Raw genomic sequence first — 15369 nt, 5'->3', positions numbered from 1 at the left:
CTACCCTTACTTTACCCAAAGCATTAGCTGACAAACTGTGTGATTTGTATGATGTACAAATGCATTTGTGTTCTTGGGCGTTATTTCTGTCAAGCATTATTTGTCACTTTGTTCTGTACATCTAGACTCATGAACATTGTTCATAAGTGTAGCCAGATCCACTTCTTTGTTACCTGATATAAAGCTAAGATATTCTTCTAATATCTTAGATTGAAAAGTGTGAAAGTTTTGGAATGGAGGAAAACTGCCGTTTCCATAGCTGGGAATGGCTATGGATAGTGTCCATCTCTATTCAAGTTTATATTTTCCACAGTGAGAAACAACAAATGGTTACACTGACACTGGCAACCTGATGAAAATGCTGATTCCAAAATAGCTATCATTGAATTCTATTTTAGTGAACAGCTTGTTCTTTTACAAATAGGATTTTGATCTTACAATTGCCCTTTTTTCTGTTGTAGGTTATATAAGATTCTCCCCTACCTTGTGGAGGACTCTGGAGTTGCCCATCGAATGTTCGGTGGAAGAACACGAATAACCTGGATATGGTGCCAAAAGATCTCCAAATGATTTTATAGTTTGACCCAATGATTCTTCTGGATATATATTTCTCTCTTCAAGAATAAGTGCAAAGTCCAAATCCTGCTCACTGGAAGATATTTTTATTTTAAGATCATGGACCATCTTACTAGGGAGAAAGATGAAAGGCGAACCGGAAAAGGAAATCCAGCAAGAAGTTCACACAGTTCCCGAGCATCAAGTTCCACTTCAGCCTCTGGTGTTCTTATGGTTGGGCCCAATTTCAGAGTTGGCAAGAAGATAGGCAGTGGAAATTTCGGAGAGCTCAGGCTAGGTAAGAGCATATAACTTTCATAGGTTGTAAACAGGGCTACACTATTTAGTTAAAATCTTTTGATCAGCTAAAAAGGTGTCCCTAATTTTGCAATTAATGTACAGTACATGTCAAAACTTCAGATAGCAGGTGTCACCTTAGGAAAGGCATTTCCCTGTCTCCTGTGTAAGGGGGATGCCCTTTCTAAGGCAGTTTTTGCTGCAGTATATACATACCTCATCCAAAACGTATGTTTTTCATATTGTTTCATATGAAAGTTATAATTAACACTTCTTTACCTGGGTGACATCTTTCTTTACCCCCTTTTTTCTGCTCAGGAAGTTTTAATATGCTATTTTTTACTATACATAACTAGGTTTAGCTGAATAATTTTCATATATACAGAAAATGATGAAGCTTATATAAATTAATAAACAATGCTTAATGCAGTTCTTTCTCGAGCGGCTGTTTTTTAGAATTCCACAGTATATAATTTTCTGTTCCATAATGCTGCTAAATGAAATTTTCCCATATAAACAAGCAATTATTTTGCTTTTATTTTTTAGAGCAGATAAAAGAATTAAAGCCCAGTATAATACCCACCAGTTTGTACTGGTTTAACTGGTTGCTGGAGAATGCTGTTTCTTTTAATGAGATGATGATATCCATTATTTCCTATGGGAACATTTCTAACCCATGCTACCTCCGTCCACTCTTTCTGCCTGAAACTGCAGCAGCCAATCAGCTAAAGGCAAACAAAGGAAAAACTGATTTGCCTGATCTCTCTCCCTCCCCCTCCCCCACATGGTTTCTGCCTAAAATTGCTTCTTCCAACCAGCAAAACACAAACAAGTAAGAAGGTAGGCAAACTCCAGTTGTTCGGATATCTGAGCCAGCCTTATGTAGTGAAGTTTGCGTATAATTCTTTGTGTTCAGATAACTGAGATTTCAGATAACAAGTGTTTTGATAGCGGGATCCGTGTGTACAATATTATTCCTAAACTTTCTTGCTTCTGGGTAAAACCACCAGCTAAGGACAAAGTCAGCCTTCCCCTGTCCACACCAACAGCACATGCTACTCACCATATAAGACATCTTAGGTAGCTATAATGTATTCAGATACTATTCATCCATAATTCTCTGAAATGCTCAATGTTAATGAGGCAGTTTAGCTATTCAGGTTTGTCCAGCCATAATTCCATACATTCTCTATTTTCTCACACATAAAAGAAATGCTAAGGTCTCTGCTATGACACATGCGCATCATCTAAAAATAAATGAATTGTGCTTCTGATATACTTTTACCCATATGCAAATCTAATCAATAACTTGTTTGATTTGCACATCTAATCAGTGGTTTGCTTGTTCAGTCAACTTAAATCTTATATTCTGAATTCAAGACACATGCCTATATTTTCCTCCTCTGTCCAGGACCTTTAATTTTTCTCCTGCCCCAAACACCAAAGGGCAGGTAGGCAGCTGCTAATTTTGACTGTTGCTTCCTCGTAACATGAATGCTCTTTCTTCACCTTTCTCCCCCTCACCCCAAAGAGGTTGAACTCTGTGTTTACTCTATAGCTGATACACGACTTGGGAAAGACTTTACAACAAGTTTTAGTTGGCGAGTAAAATAAACCTCACTAGGGTTTCATTTATCGTGATTTTATTTGAGCCTCAAAAGAATGAGGAATTTTATTTAAACTCAGATTTCAGTTATGCTTCTGAAGAAAAGTATAAGCACGAGGTAGTTCATATAAAAGTTGGATATAAATTATATTTCAATTGACTACCATGCATACACTTTAAACTTTAGCAATAGTATATAAATGAAGTAGGCAATCTAGCTGACAATTTCAAGACCTTTGTGCTTATGTGAAACTTGGGTTTGTTTAAGTTTGTTTAGGCTCAGTTTTCTTTAAAAAAATACATTTTAAACAATTTTCTTTGGTCCCCCCCCCCCCCACATAGGGACATTCTTGGTCATACTTTTCTCTGAATAGTTTTGTATTATTAAATGTATATAAAAGAAACATTAAAACTTTGAATAATTTAAGTTCTAAAACAAGGGGTGATAAAGAATAGGTGACTTGCACATTATCCCCTCTAATATTGAATAGAATTCATTTTTGCACATTAAAAATGTACTCATAATAACATGCAGTCACACCTTTGGTTTTTGAACAGCTTAGTTCCCAAATGTTTTGGCTCCCAAACATTGCAAACCCAGAAGTGAGTTTCCCAGTTTGTGAACTATTTTTGGAAGCCGAATGTCTGATGGGGCTTCTGCGGCTTCTGATTGGCTGCAGGAGCCGCAATTTGGTTTTCAAACATTTTGGAAGTTCAACGGATTTCTGGAACGGATTCCGTTTGACTTCCAAAATACGACTGTAGTCAGATTTAATTGATGCAGTTATACAGCAGACCAGATGTTTTGGACTACAACTGCCATCAGTGCCAGCCAGCACAGCTGTGTTGACTGGGGCTGATGGTACTTGTAGCCCTAATATCTGGAGAGATCAGGTTGGTGAAGACTGGAGTAAACCTCTTTTCATTCTGGAAACCTGAAAAACTAGCAATACTGACTTACCTGTCACCATTGTGATGTTTATTGTGTCTCTGTTTCCATTGCAGGCAAAAATCTTTATACAAATGAATACGTAGCAATCAAACTGGTGAGTGATGTGCAGTTTTTAAACATCTCTGAAATTCTGAGTGTTAAGCAAATTAGGAGTTTAGATTATTCTCCCGTTGATCTAGACTATGTTTTCCTGGACATCTCTGTAAACTGCTGTCTTTTAGATTTCTGGTAGAACACTTCCCTGTTGTAAACACATTCACGAAATGCTTCCATAAAGAGATTTGAAAAGCTGTTTTGATATTAACCTGCCATGTATCTTAATAATATTTTTTAGTGAATGGCCACTTCTTTCTAACTTAGTTATTTATTTAACTTATATCCTTCCCTTCATCCACAGATTTTACGGCAGGTAACATACATACATACATACATACATACATACATATACAAAATATCATGTATGTAATTCAGATTAATGACCCAAATTAAGTTCTTTGACAGATGCTTAATATTAGGCTCCTTCCTATCTGACAATGTGACCATGTAGCTGCTTATCTTCAGTTTTTGCCTACATTGAAGTTGGCTTCTCATGAATTCACACCTGATATTTTGTGTTGGAAAGTCAAAGGGCAAGGATTGAATAGCAGTTCTTCAAAGCCAGTCAAATAAAATCCTGGTCCTTGGTGGTTTTCCAAGTTTGAGAGATGCTAAGGCTGCCATAGAGTTCCATTTAATTTGACTATTTTTTTACTCTGTTTTTGTAGGAGCCATTAAAATCTCGTGCCCCACAGCTGCATTTAGAGTATAGGTTTTATAAACACATTGGCTGCACAGGTAAGTAATCTCATCGCTAGAAATGATAATAAAAGGAGAGTGTTTAACTTGATGTATTTGAAACACCATTAATATCATTCCTGGAGACCACTGTTTGTCCTTGGCTGATCTGACAATTGCAATTTTGATGCACTACCACAGTCCTCAAGATTTGTTTACCTTTGTATTCCAAGCATAAAGGGAACTCATTTTATTCTGTTAGTAGGTAACTTTGAGCAAATATATGTAGAAGGCACGTATAATAGATCTGACTTAATGGTTGCAGCTGGTATACTGGAAAACAGATGTGACTCCCATAACACATGTGTGATACAAGATACACCAGAAGAGTCCTGTTGGATCAGAACATCTCTAGTCCAACATCTGATTTCCAGATGTGGTCAACCAGACGGCTTCCTACAAGCAGGATAGTAGCTCTTTTCCACAGAAGAATACTGCCTCTGATCATGGAGGGTAGCGTAGAACCGCTATGACTAGTAGCCATCGATAGTGCTATGCTTCATGAGTTTGCCCAACCCTCTTTTTAAAGCCATCTAAGCCAATGGATGCCACTGCATCTTGCTGCGGTAAATTCCTTTGTTTGACCAGGCATGCTCTTTGAAGACGTTATGTAGGGTAGGGTAGGCATCAAAATAAAGAAAATGCTACTTGATCTTCACAGCCCAGCCAAAGAACAGAGCAGTAGATACTAAATTTACATGTGGCATTGACTTCCAGGACTGGAAACCTATTGTCTGGAAGCTTTGCTTGGGGATAGTATTTTATGGCTGAGAATTGGTCCGTGAAACAGAACTTGGGTCGCTTTGAAATGGGCTAGATAAATTCTTGGAGGATGAGGTATCAACGACTGTTAACCATGACTATGTTCTACCGCCAGGATTAGAGTGAGCTTGTCTCTGAACACCAGTCACTGAGAAACAACAGTGAGCAAGTGCTTTTGTCCTCATGTCCTGAGGACATGTGGGCTTCCAACGGGCATCTGATAAACCACTGTGGGGTACAGGATGCTGGAATAGTTGGGCTTTGGTCTAATCCAGTGTGGCTCTTTTGTTCTTGTAACAGAGATACAGTTGTACCTTGGTTCTCTGATGCCCCAGAACTCGTATGTTTCGGCTCCCGAATGATCGAAAACTGGGAGTGTTCTGGTTTTCAAATGTTTTTCGGAAACCGAACGTACAGTGTGGCTTCCACGGCTTCTGATTGAAAACGTCTTGGTTTTCAAACAGTTCTGGAAGTCGAACGGACTCCTGGAACGCATTCTGTTCGAGATCCAAGATACGACTGTACTAGTTAGGATCCAAAACACATTCTGTTCGAGAACCAAGATATGACTGAACTAGTTAGGATCAGTCAGTTCTGTATGCCCAAGGGAGCTTTAAGCTTTTGATTTCTCAGATAGCATCTTCCCATGCTCTGTGAGCCATTTCTGAAAGTGAAATTTGTGGGGGAGTTTGAAAAGCAGTTTTGTGACGTCATATGGTTTGCTTAAATAAAAGAAGGGTAAAATATCCTGGTCAGCATGAAGGAACTGTTGCACCCATCCAAGTAGCTCTTAGATACCAGCTGTAAAGTTTGATGGATTGTGATTATTACTGTCCTAGTGCACACCATCTCTACAAAAAAGCAACACACAACCACCACCACCCCTTCACAAATTAATTGAAAAGGTTTCATGTGGTGTGGTGGGGAGAACAATTGATAGATATATTTCAGAACCATTTTTGTGACAGAATTTGACTGGCATAAGTAAAATTTGGGAGTTCTCATACAATAGTAATGATGCTACTGCAACCATCTGGATGTATTCTAAAAGTATGTTTTGTATACTTTCAGTTGAAGGCTTCCCCCAGGTGTTTTACTATGGGCCGTGTGGAAAGTACAATGCCATGGTGCTTGAGCTCCTTGGTCCAAGTTTGGAGGACTTATTTGACCTTTGTGATAGAACATTCACTCTGAAGACAGTCTTAATGATAGCAATCCAGCTGGTGAGTAAAAGAATAGTTTGTGCTGATTTCGCAGTCTTTGGTTTACAATTTTGCATGATTTCCTAATATTAACAAATGATTCAGGAAACTACATATTAACCCTTACAAGGGGAGTAGCCAACAGAGTGTCTCCAGATGTTGTTGGATTCTAGCTCCCATCATCCCTGACCATTGGCTGTGCTGACTTGGGCTGATGGGAATGGGCTTCCCTTGCACTATGCTAACTTTCAGTTTTCAAGAAAAGTAAGTGTTTGTGTGTGATTTATTTGTTTAGTTCATTGGGTTTTTTCTTGCTTCTTAGTTGTACTTAATTGAGTTAATCTTCAGTAACTCAGTCAGTATAAATGGTTTGTTTACTACGCTTTGTTCACTTTAGACAACAATATTTGAACATATCAAGAACTGCATGCCCTTGACCTCTTGAATGGAATGATTTATGTTCTTGTTGATGTTTAGAAAGGATTATTGATTGCATATGTCGGTCTGGTGAACCTGTGGCCCTTCATATGTCATTGGTCTCCAGATCCCATCAACCCCAGCCAGCATATCCAGTGGTTGTGAAAAAATCAGTGGTTTACAACAGTATATACAAAAAGACAATTAAAAATATAAAAATTAGAAATCAACTATGTATTATGGAAAGATATATTCATAATCGTCTATTTCAGCTTGACAGAATAGAAAAGTTTTCAACAGGTGTTCAAAAGTTGAAATGAAAGGGGCCTGCTGAGTCTATTTTTTTATATATATAAATATTTATTAGATTTTCCAATTTTATATAAACACAAAAAGAAAAAGAAAAATATTAAAAACAAGTCAATTTCAATAACAATTTTTCAATAACATATTTCTTTGACTTCCTCGTACCTCCCCTTCTTGTTTTCTAGTTCAACTTGTTAATCCAGCAAATCCTAATCTCTTAACATTCCTTTTAAAATAACACCTTATTTTCCACTCAACTTTTTTAAATTTAATGACTTAAACAATTTTAATCCCTATTATCTTTATCATAACAGCTAGAGACCACAAAAGTTCAATCCAACATCTTTTCAAAGTTCATTAATTTTGTAGTATTTCTGTAAATAGTCCTTAAATTTCTTCCAATCTTCTTCTGCTGACTCTTCTCCCTGGTCGCGGATTCTACCGGTCATTTCTGCCAGTCCCATACAGTCAAGGGGCCTGCTGAGTCTATTGGCAGAGTATTCCACAAGACTGAGCTGGTGATAGTTACTAAAGCAGGGGTCAGCAAACTTTTTCCGCAGTGGGCCGGTCCACTGTCCCTCAGACTTTGTGGAGGGCTGGACTATATATGCACACTGTGAGGGGGGTCAGTAGTCCTCCTCCCTGCCCCAGCCCCAGCCACCTTCTTGGTTTGCCGCCTGCCTCATTCGCCGAAGGGCTGGCAGCAGTGGCGCGAAACGGGCTTCCTCCCCGCCCAGAGAAAGAAGGCTCTGCGCTTACCTTCCCAGGGGCTGCCACCGCCACCACCACCGCCGCTGCTGCGTCTGCTTCTTGTGAAGCGGGTAGGCAGAGTGAGCTCGTCTTCACAGCTCTCTGGCTCACAGGAGCACCAGGGAGGCGTCGGGAGGAAGAAGCCGAGTGGCGGCAGCTCTGCCAATCAAACACCATGCCTGGTTTACCTCAGCGCGGCGCAGGGACGTCTCTGCCAGTCAAATGCCGCTGAGGTAAACCAGGTGCAGCGTTTGATTGGCAGAGATGTCGCTGCATTGAGGTAAACCAAGCACAGTGTTTGATTGGCAGAGCCGCCACCGCTCAGCCTCTTCTTCCCGTCACCATCGCTGGGAGTCTTGGCTTTGCAATGGGTTCCGGCTTTGCAGCGTGGGCCGGATTTAGGACCCAGGTGGACCTGATCCGTTCCAGGGGCCGTAGTTTGCCAAACCCTGTATTAAAGGCTTGGTTTCTTATTGCAGTCAAATGAGCCTCACAAACTTGGGGAATGACCAACAACTCCTCTTCATGTGTCAGTGATCGAGCTGGGATGTAAGGGATCAGGCAGTCCCAAAGACACCCTGGAATTAAATAGTTAAGAGCTTTGTAAACTAATACACGGGCCTTTAGCCTGGCTCAGTAGTAATGGGCAACCAGTGTAGAGGTTTTAGTAATGGTGTCACATGTTGTTTGTCAGGTGCTTATCTGCAGTCCTACTGCCGCATTCTGCACCAGTTGGAGCTTCTGAGCCAGGCCAAAGGGAGCTCCACCTAAGAGTGCATTGCAGTATTCCAGCCTTGAGGTTACTACTGCATGGACTACAATTATATTACCAGGCCTTGTTGTTGGTGGCAGACAAGGAAATGCAAGTTAGCTGATCCTGTGCGTGAGGTTCGGTTCCCAAAATAGAGTTTGGGCACTTTCAAATGGTGGTACATGTGTCAAGCTGGTCAGATTGATTGCAAGTGCATCATGTTAAATGTGTATGAGTTGAAGAGTAGGTTGCACTAGATAACTTCTAGTATTCAAGAGTCTGATGATGATGGAAAGCAGAACATGGATTAGAGAAGTGGCATTCAAACTTGTATGGAACACTGGGATTTCTTGAAGCTTATAAGGGGTGTTATCAGTGAGATGAGTAATGATGAACAAGGCTCCTAGAAGTTTTTTTTGCATGCCTACCTATCAGTAGCTCCTAGAAGTTGGCTTGCTACCAATTGCTGTCAAGCTGCCTGTCTGTTCATGTGGGGCACCAATGACAACAGGCTTGCTCAGAGCCATTCATGAACTGATTCTCTTATGTAGATCATACTTCAGAATCTTCTGGAACACCTTGAGGGTTCCTTGGCAGATGGTTTTCTTCTATAAAAAACACTGCATTATTTCTTTTCTATTAAGGTATTTTAACATCTGGGAATGATGTTAACTTACACTTTAATGTACACTAGCTCTTGAATAACTGACAAACTCTTGACAGTTTTGTAATTCAAGGCATTTAAATACTGTCTTGTCTTACAGATCTCTCGAATGGAATTTGTGCACTCAAAGAATCTCATTTATCGAGATGTCAAGCCAGAAAACTTCCTTATTGGACGACAAGGAAATAAGAAAGAACACATCATCCACATAATAGACTTTGGACTGGCCAAGGAGTACATTGATCCTGAAACCCAAAAACACATACCTTACAGGGAACACAAGAGTCTAACTGGAACAGCAAGATATATGTCCATCAACACCCATCTTGGCAAAGGTTTGTTACGATACCTTTGTATCTTACTTCATCTGTATTATGTATTATTTCATCTGTATTAGCGGAAGAGCTCAGGCTCTTTTCTACAGAACTTATGCCATTAAAACATTTTCAGATGTTATAAAAAATGAGACATTTTAATGCTCTTTGTGTGTTTTCAAAGCATTTTAATCCTGCTCTTAAGTGGAAGAAGACTCTGTCCTCAGGCTTACAATTTAAAAGACATATTGTTGCTACTGTTGCATAATTTTGCGTGCCTACCTATCAGTAGCACCTTTTTTTACAAATATATTTAAATTTCATTATTAAGAATATTAATAAATACCATCTTTTTCTGTGTATAAGATGCTTCCGTGTATAAGACACCCGCTATTTTTTGGGACTCAAAATTAAGAAAATGCACTATGCACTATCCATGTATAAGACGACCCCTTATTTTAAACTTCAAAAATTTAGGAAAAAATATAATCTTATACACAGAAAAATACGGTATGTTGATTACAAATAATATACATAAAATAGCCTTTACCAGACCAAATGAAAACCTACCAACAGCAGTAGCTTTTCATTTTGTCCATTAATGGCTTTCATCTGACTAGCTCTTCAATAGTTTCCTTGCACTTTTTTAGTTCCATTTGGATTTTGCTCTTGCCCATATACACACAGTTTTGTCCTTAGCTGTTTTGGTATTGATAGCTTTTTGAAACTCTGAAATAGATTTTTAGCAAATCAGTGTTTGTGTTGTTTTATGTCAACCTGTAAGCCAGCTCTAGCAGAAAACACCCAAAGCATTATTTAGCTTCCAGAGTGCTTCTTGTTTGGCTACTTATGTAAATGCCTTAGTTGCACTTGCGTGATCCACATGGGCTTCTTTGGAGCTTTTACTGTTTTACTGTCCTTGCAATCTTGACTTCTCATTCCCTGTAATGCTTTGTCCTCACACTAGTAGAGTACACCGTACTCCGTTGAATATCTTGGAAGCTTCACAGCATAGGCTATGTCATACTTGAAAGGACACATTTATCCATCTTGTAGAGGTTGCATAAGCAACCCTATACAGTGGTACCTCAGGTTACATATGCTTCAGGTTACATACGCTTCAGGTTACAGACTTTGCCAACCCAGAAATAGTACCTCAGGTTAAGATCTTTGCTTCAGGATGAGAACAGAAATCGTGCTCCGGCGGCGCAGCAGCCCCAGGAGGCCCCATTAGCTAAAGTGGTGCTTCGGGTTAAGAACAGTTTCAGGTTAAGAACGGACCTCCAGAATGAATTAAGTACTTAACCCGAGGTACCACTGTAAATCCTATTTTTACCATAGTCCTGGGGTTTTTATTCCTGACTTGCAATAAGCTAAAGACCACTTTAATGAAATAGCTGTATCTAGATTTGGAGCCAGTTCATCCATAGAGCATGAAGCAGGGATGTCTTTTTGTAAATAGAGAATAAATCTACACTAAGACTTCATGGCCAATCAGGAGTCTTTGACAAATATCCCCTTCTGTGCTCCCTGATGCCTACAAATGTTTTCCACATTGTGCCAGAGCTAGGAATGTAGTTTAGTAGGCATTTCTGATAGAGCGGATAAAGCAGTGGTGCATTTTCTTACATCTTTTCAGAGCAAAGTCGTCGAGATGACTTGGAAGCCCTTGGACATATGTTCATGTATTTCCTTCGAGGCAGTTTGCCCTGGCAAGGCCTTAAGGTATTTGCTAAAGTGTGTTGCTCAATATAATAGCTGCCGGCAGATACTTCCTGTTTGACGTAGAGCTTTACTCTCTTCTCTGAGGATTCAGATTTACTTGTACAGTGGTACCTTGGAAGTCGAATGGAATCCGTTCTGGAAATCCGTTCGACTTCCAAAACATTCGGAAACCAAGGTGCGGCTTCCGATTGGCTACAGCCAATCGGAAGCTGCGTCAGCCGTGTCTGATGTTCAGGTTCCAAAGAATGTTAGCAAACTGGAACACTCACTTCCGAGTTTGTGGTGTTTGGGAGCCAAAACGTTTGACTCGCAAGACGTTCGTCAACCAAGGTATGATTGTACAGTTTTTAAGAAAACATGGCTTTGGGCAGTGATAACTGGTGGCAGGGGTGGCTCTTCCTGTTTCACCACCTGAGGCAAAATAGGATTTCCCACCTCCTGTCTTCACTCCTCACTCACCAATACTACTTCTGTGCCTTGGATTTAACTGAACTTTGCAGGGGCTGGGGCACTCCTCAAAGTGTTGGCATTTGGCTTCTCCTCCCTCCTCATTGGGGAGGTGGGAGCCGAGCGGCAGCATGTCACACAGAAATGTCTTTGATCTTGCCAAACTTGGCAGGAACCAGGGCACCCCTCAAAGCATTACCGCTTGGCTTCTCCCTCCCCAGAGGTGCGGGGAAGATGAGAGGCAATGTTTGGATGCTAGAACGTCTCCCTTATGGCAGTGGAAGTGGTGGGGCAGGTGGGGCGCCACCTCATGCATTTCTGCCACCTGAGGCGGCCATTTCACCCGTCTTCATGGGAAAGCTGGCTCTGATTGGTTCATTGCCCAAGCTCCACTCACTATGATACTCTTCAGTTTGCTAGTCAACTTTGAATTTAATCCTGATAGTCAGCTAGGGGAAGTTGCATGTCTTGCCCTTTTGTTTTTAATTGCTGACATATTCCTTACTGAGCAGCTAAATATGACTGCAAGTCATGCTTCTTCTCCTGCATCTCTTATCCTCATTTTGCCCCAGTGCAGATGAACTGCATTTTCAAAACAAAATTTAAAAAATCCTTCCAGTAGCACCTTAGAGACCAAATATTCTTCAGGTATCTGAAGAAGTGTGCATGCGCATGAAAGCTCATACCAATAAAAAACTTAGTTGGTCTCTAAGGTGCTACTGGAAGGATTTTTTTTATTTTGTTTCGACCACGGCAAATCAACACAGCTACCTACCTGCATTTTCAAGCTTCCCTTTAGTTCCCGTTTTCATTTTGCCTGATTTTTCTCTGTATAGTCCTTCTTCATCTGCCTAGCCCCTCCTGTCCACTTCACAGCTGGAGTCCCTCACATCCAATTTGTCAGCCCACAAAGGAGGAGGCCTCCCACACAGAGGTTTAGCATCAACTCCCCTTGTTTTGTTCTTGGAACCTCATTAAGGAACAGTAACATAAAAGAGGTCTAGTGTGCAAATAAAGGAGAAAGATCTGGAATAGGCTTTTATTGGGTGGGAAGGATCAGGCTCCTATCCTTTTTAGATCTTCTGTTGTAAACAGATGCTAAATGAGCTGTGCTGTGGTGCAGATGGAAGTCCTTTGTCAGGATGAATACAGCAAAGGGTTAGAGAGTTAATGGGTGAAGGAGATAATTAGTTTAGTAGAGTCGCTCTCAACTTGCTGATTATCATGCATTATAGATAGTAATGGTCTTAGTGTAAATGTTCTTGTAAAGAGCACGTTTCAGAATAACTTCAAACACCCCTTTTCTGGGCTGTGTAGAAAGAGGAGCTTTGGAGAGGGTGCAGACTGGCTGTAATGGGTCAAGGAGCTGGCAGGAAAGCCATGTTGTGCGAGCTTGCACATGCAGACCTGTTCATGCAATAGTAGTAACAAGTAATGTGTATATGGCACTTTATAGTGCTCAAATAGCTTTGCATAATCTTAGTTTGCAACAACTTGATAAAATAGGTCAATATTATCACCATATTGCACATGGGAGGCAGAGAGAGGAAAAGAGTGGCTTGCCTTACTGCATAGCCTAACCCTCTTAAAATATATATTTGCCTTACACAGGCTGATACATTAAAAGAGAGATACCAGAAGATTGGGGACACAAAGAGGAACACTCCAATTGATGTTCTCTGTGAGAACTTCCCAGGTAAGTTTCATAGTGGGTGGTGTATCTTCTGTGCAAGGTGCTTTCTGAAAATAGGAACCAGGCTCTTGTTAAAGCAGCATTTCAAGTGTTGGAACAAATGTGTTCCTACTGGTATGCTTGGATTCTTTGTTCAATGTATGGCTAACATCAGAGTTGGCTATAAATTTCAGTGATACTTGTGTTTAACCTGTGACTCTCCAAGTGTTGTTGTTGGGTAACTATTTTCATCATTCCTGACCATTGACCATAATGGCTGTGACTTCTGGGAGTTGGAGTCCATTAACATCCAGAGAGCCACAGGTTACCCTTCCCTGGTTTTAAATGATTGCTTGCAGCCACCTGGCTAATGATAAGTGCCAGTCCTAGCACAGAGTACATCAGTCTGGTCAAGTCCACAACAACTCTGCTATGTACTAGAGAGCCTGCTTTCATTTGTAGCCTGCATATGGCTACAGTCCTCCATGCGCTTCTTTGGAATTGATTATTTCTGATAGGTAGAGCCCTAGAATGGTGATGTGAATAGCTGAGTGACAAGTTAGCAAACATGGTTGTTGACCCATTTCAAGGATAGAAAGTGCCTTGATTGCTGGAAAATGAATTGGGAGGAATGTTTTTCTTCGCTGTTTCTTCTAGAACTCTCAGTGGTAATATCCAATATCATGGACTGGGGCTGGGGTCCATCTGGGACATCTTCCAATGTGGACCTCATGGGCTTTGCCTTTGGTGGTTCCAGTCCTCCTTGGGTTCTTAGGAGACTAGGTGTGTGGTGTTGTCAGCACACTAGCACCCAACTCTGTCTCATTTTCACTGAATCCTAAGGAGGCAGTAGTGGCTCTGAATAGGCTTCTTAAGTCAGTGAGTCATTGGATAAGTGTGATTAACCTGAAAATACTCTGTTTTATACTTATATGGACTTCAAGCAATCTGATTGCTATTGATGTCATCGGGGAGGGTCGGGGAGAGAATTGCCTGCACCCACTCTTTCTTTTAGTCAAGCATGCAAGTGCAACATAATTAACAATGGGAAGAAATACCTCTTTGCTGTTTGATAGCTGTCATATTGCTTGTTATTATATATATGTAGCTCAGCAGAGGTGCTGTACCTCAAAGAACATTCAAGACCAGCAGGTTGTGACTGATTTAAATCAAGTAGCCCTTTAAACTTCTGAGCAGCATACCATATTTTTCTGTGTATAACATGCCCCTGTGTATAACAAGACCCCCATTTTTTGGGACTCCAAATAAAGAAATCCCCCATATGCACTATCTCTGTATAAGACGACCCCCAATTTTAAACTTGAAAAAATAGGGGGGAAATAGTGTCTTATACACTGAAGAATACAGTATGTTGAGCTATTGTTCAAAACATTTGTGGCCTTATTTGGGTTATTACTGACTCCAGATTAGCAGTGTAGGCTCTGTTCCCTGCATCTGATTATAGCACAATGACCTCTACAGAACGTTATGGCAAGGACCTAGATTCAAATAGCTCTTAAAATGCAGCTATTCTTCATTATTTTCATTTGCTTTTGTCTCTCTTTGTAACTTGGCTTGTGGGCCCTTGTTTTGAAGACAGGAGCCCTTCTATTTAATATACCGCATTTTTTGCTCTATAAGACGCACCTGGATTTAGAGGAGGAGAACAAGGGAAAAAATATTCTCTCCCTCTCTGCGCAGCACCTTTCCAGCAAAGCGGGAGGAGAAATGGAAGGGGCTCCGTTTCTCCTCTCGCTTCACTGAAAGGTCGCTGCGCAGCTCTCCCTCTCTGCGCAGCGCCCCTTCAGTGTTAACCTACCCTTCATGCTTTAACCTACCCTGAACTGTTGAGGTAGTACACTTGAAAAAATGAGTATTTTTATGTTGATGTCCACTGAGAGAATTGGGAGGTCTGGTGTAAATGCTTCCTCCTCTCTAAACAGCTCTCCAGTATATATTTTTGCTACCTGAAAGTTTGCCTTTTCATATGTCTAAATGGCCTCAAGTGTGCTAAGGAGAACCATTTGGAAATTGTGACTGCATATCATCCTACCAGTGGCACAGGTTTGTTGACCCCCTCATCTACTTTTGTAGGTTTATATCTTAGGGGATTAA

The 15369-nt window shown here is 40.6% G+C and overlaps 1 protein-coding gene across 16 annotated transcripts in view; it reads left to right on the top strand.

The window, feature by feature from the left end:
- Positions 1-15369, top strand: part of CSNK1G1 (casein kinase 1 gamma 1) — a 51550-nt gene that overhangs the window by 12022 nt on the left and 24159 nt on the right. For all 16 annotated transcript variants that reach the window (XM_083586801.1, XM_083586791.1, XM_083586793.1 and 13 more), the window contains exons 2-8: positions 462-853; positions 3464-3504; positions 4175-4244; positions 6078-6229; positions 9197-9431; positions 11050-11135; positions 13194-13278. In XM_083586801.1, the coding sequence (XP_083442927.1) occupies positions 676-853; positions 3464-3504; positions 4175-4244; positions 6078-6229; positions 9197-9431; positions 11050-11135; positions 13194-13278 (847 nt within the window). In that variant the 5' untranslated portion in view covers positions 462-675. The remainder of the gene's footprint in view (positions 1-461; positions 854-3463; positions 3505-4174; positions 4245-6077; positions 6230-9196; positions 9432-11049; positions 11136-13193; positions 13279-15369) is intronic.

The sequence above is a fragment of the Podarcis filfolensis genome (genome assembly GCF_964270895.1).
Source record: "Podarcis filfolensis genome assembly, chromosome: 14".
NCBI classification, from domain to species: domain Eukaryota; kingdom Metazoa; phylum Chordata; class Lepidosauria; order Squamata; family Lacertidae; genus Podarcis; species Podarcis filfolensis.
Note: the sequence above shows the minus strand (reverse complement) of the source record. Positions and strands in the feature narration are given on the sequence as shown.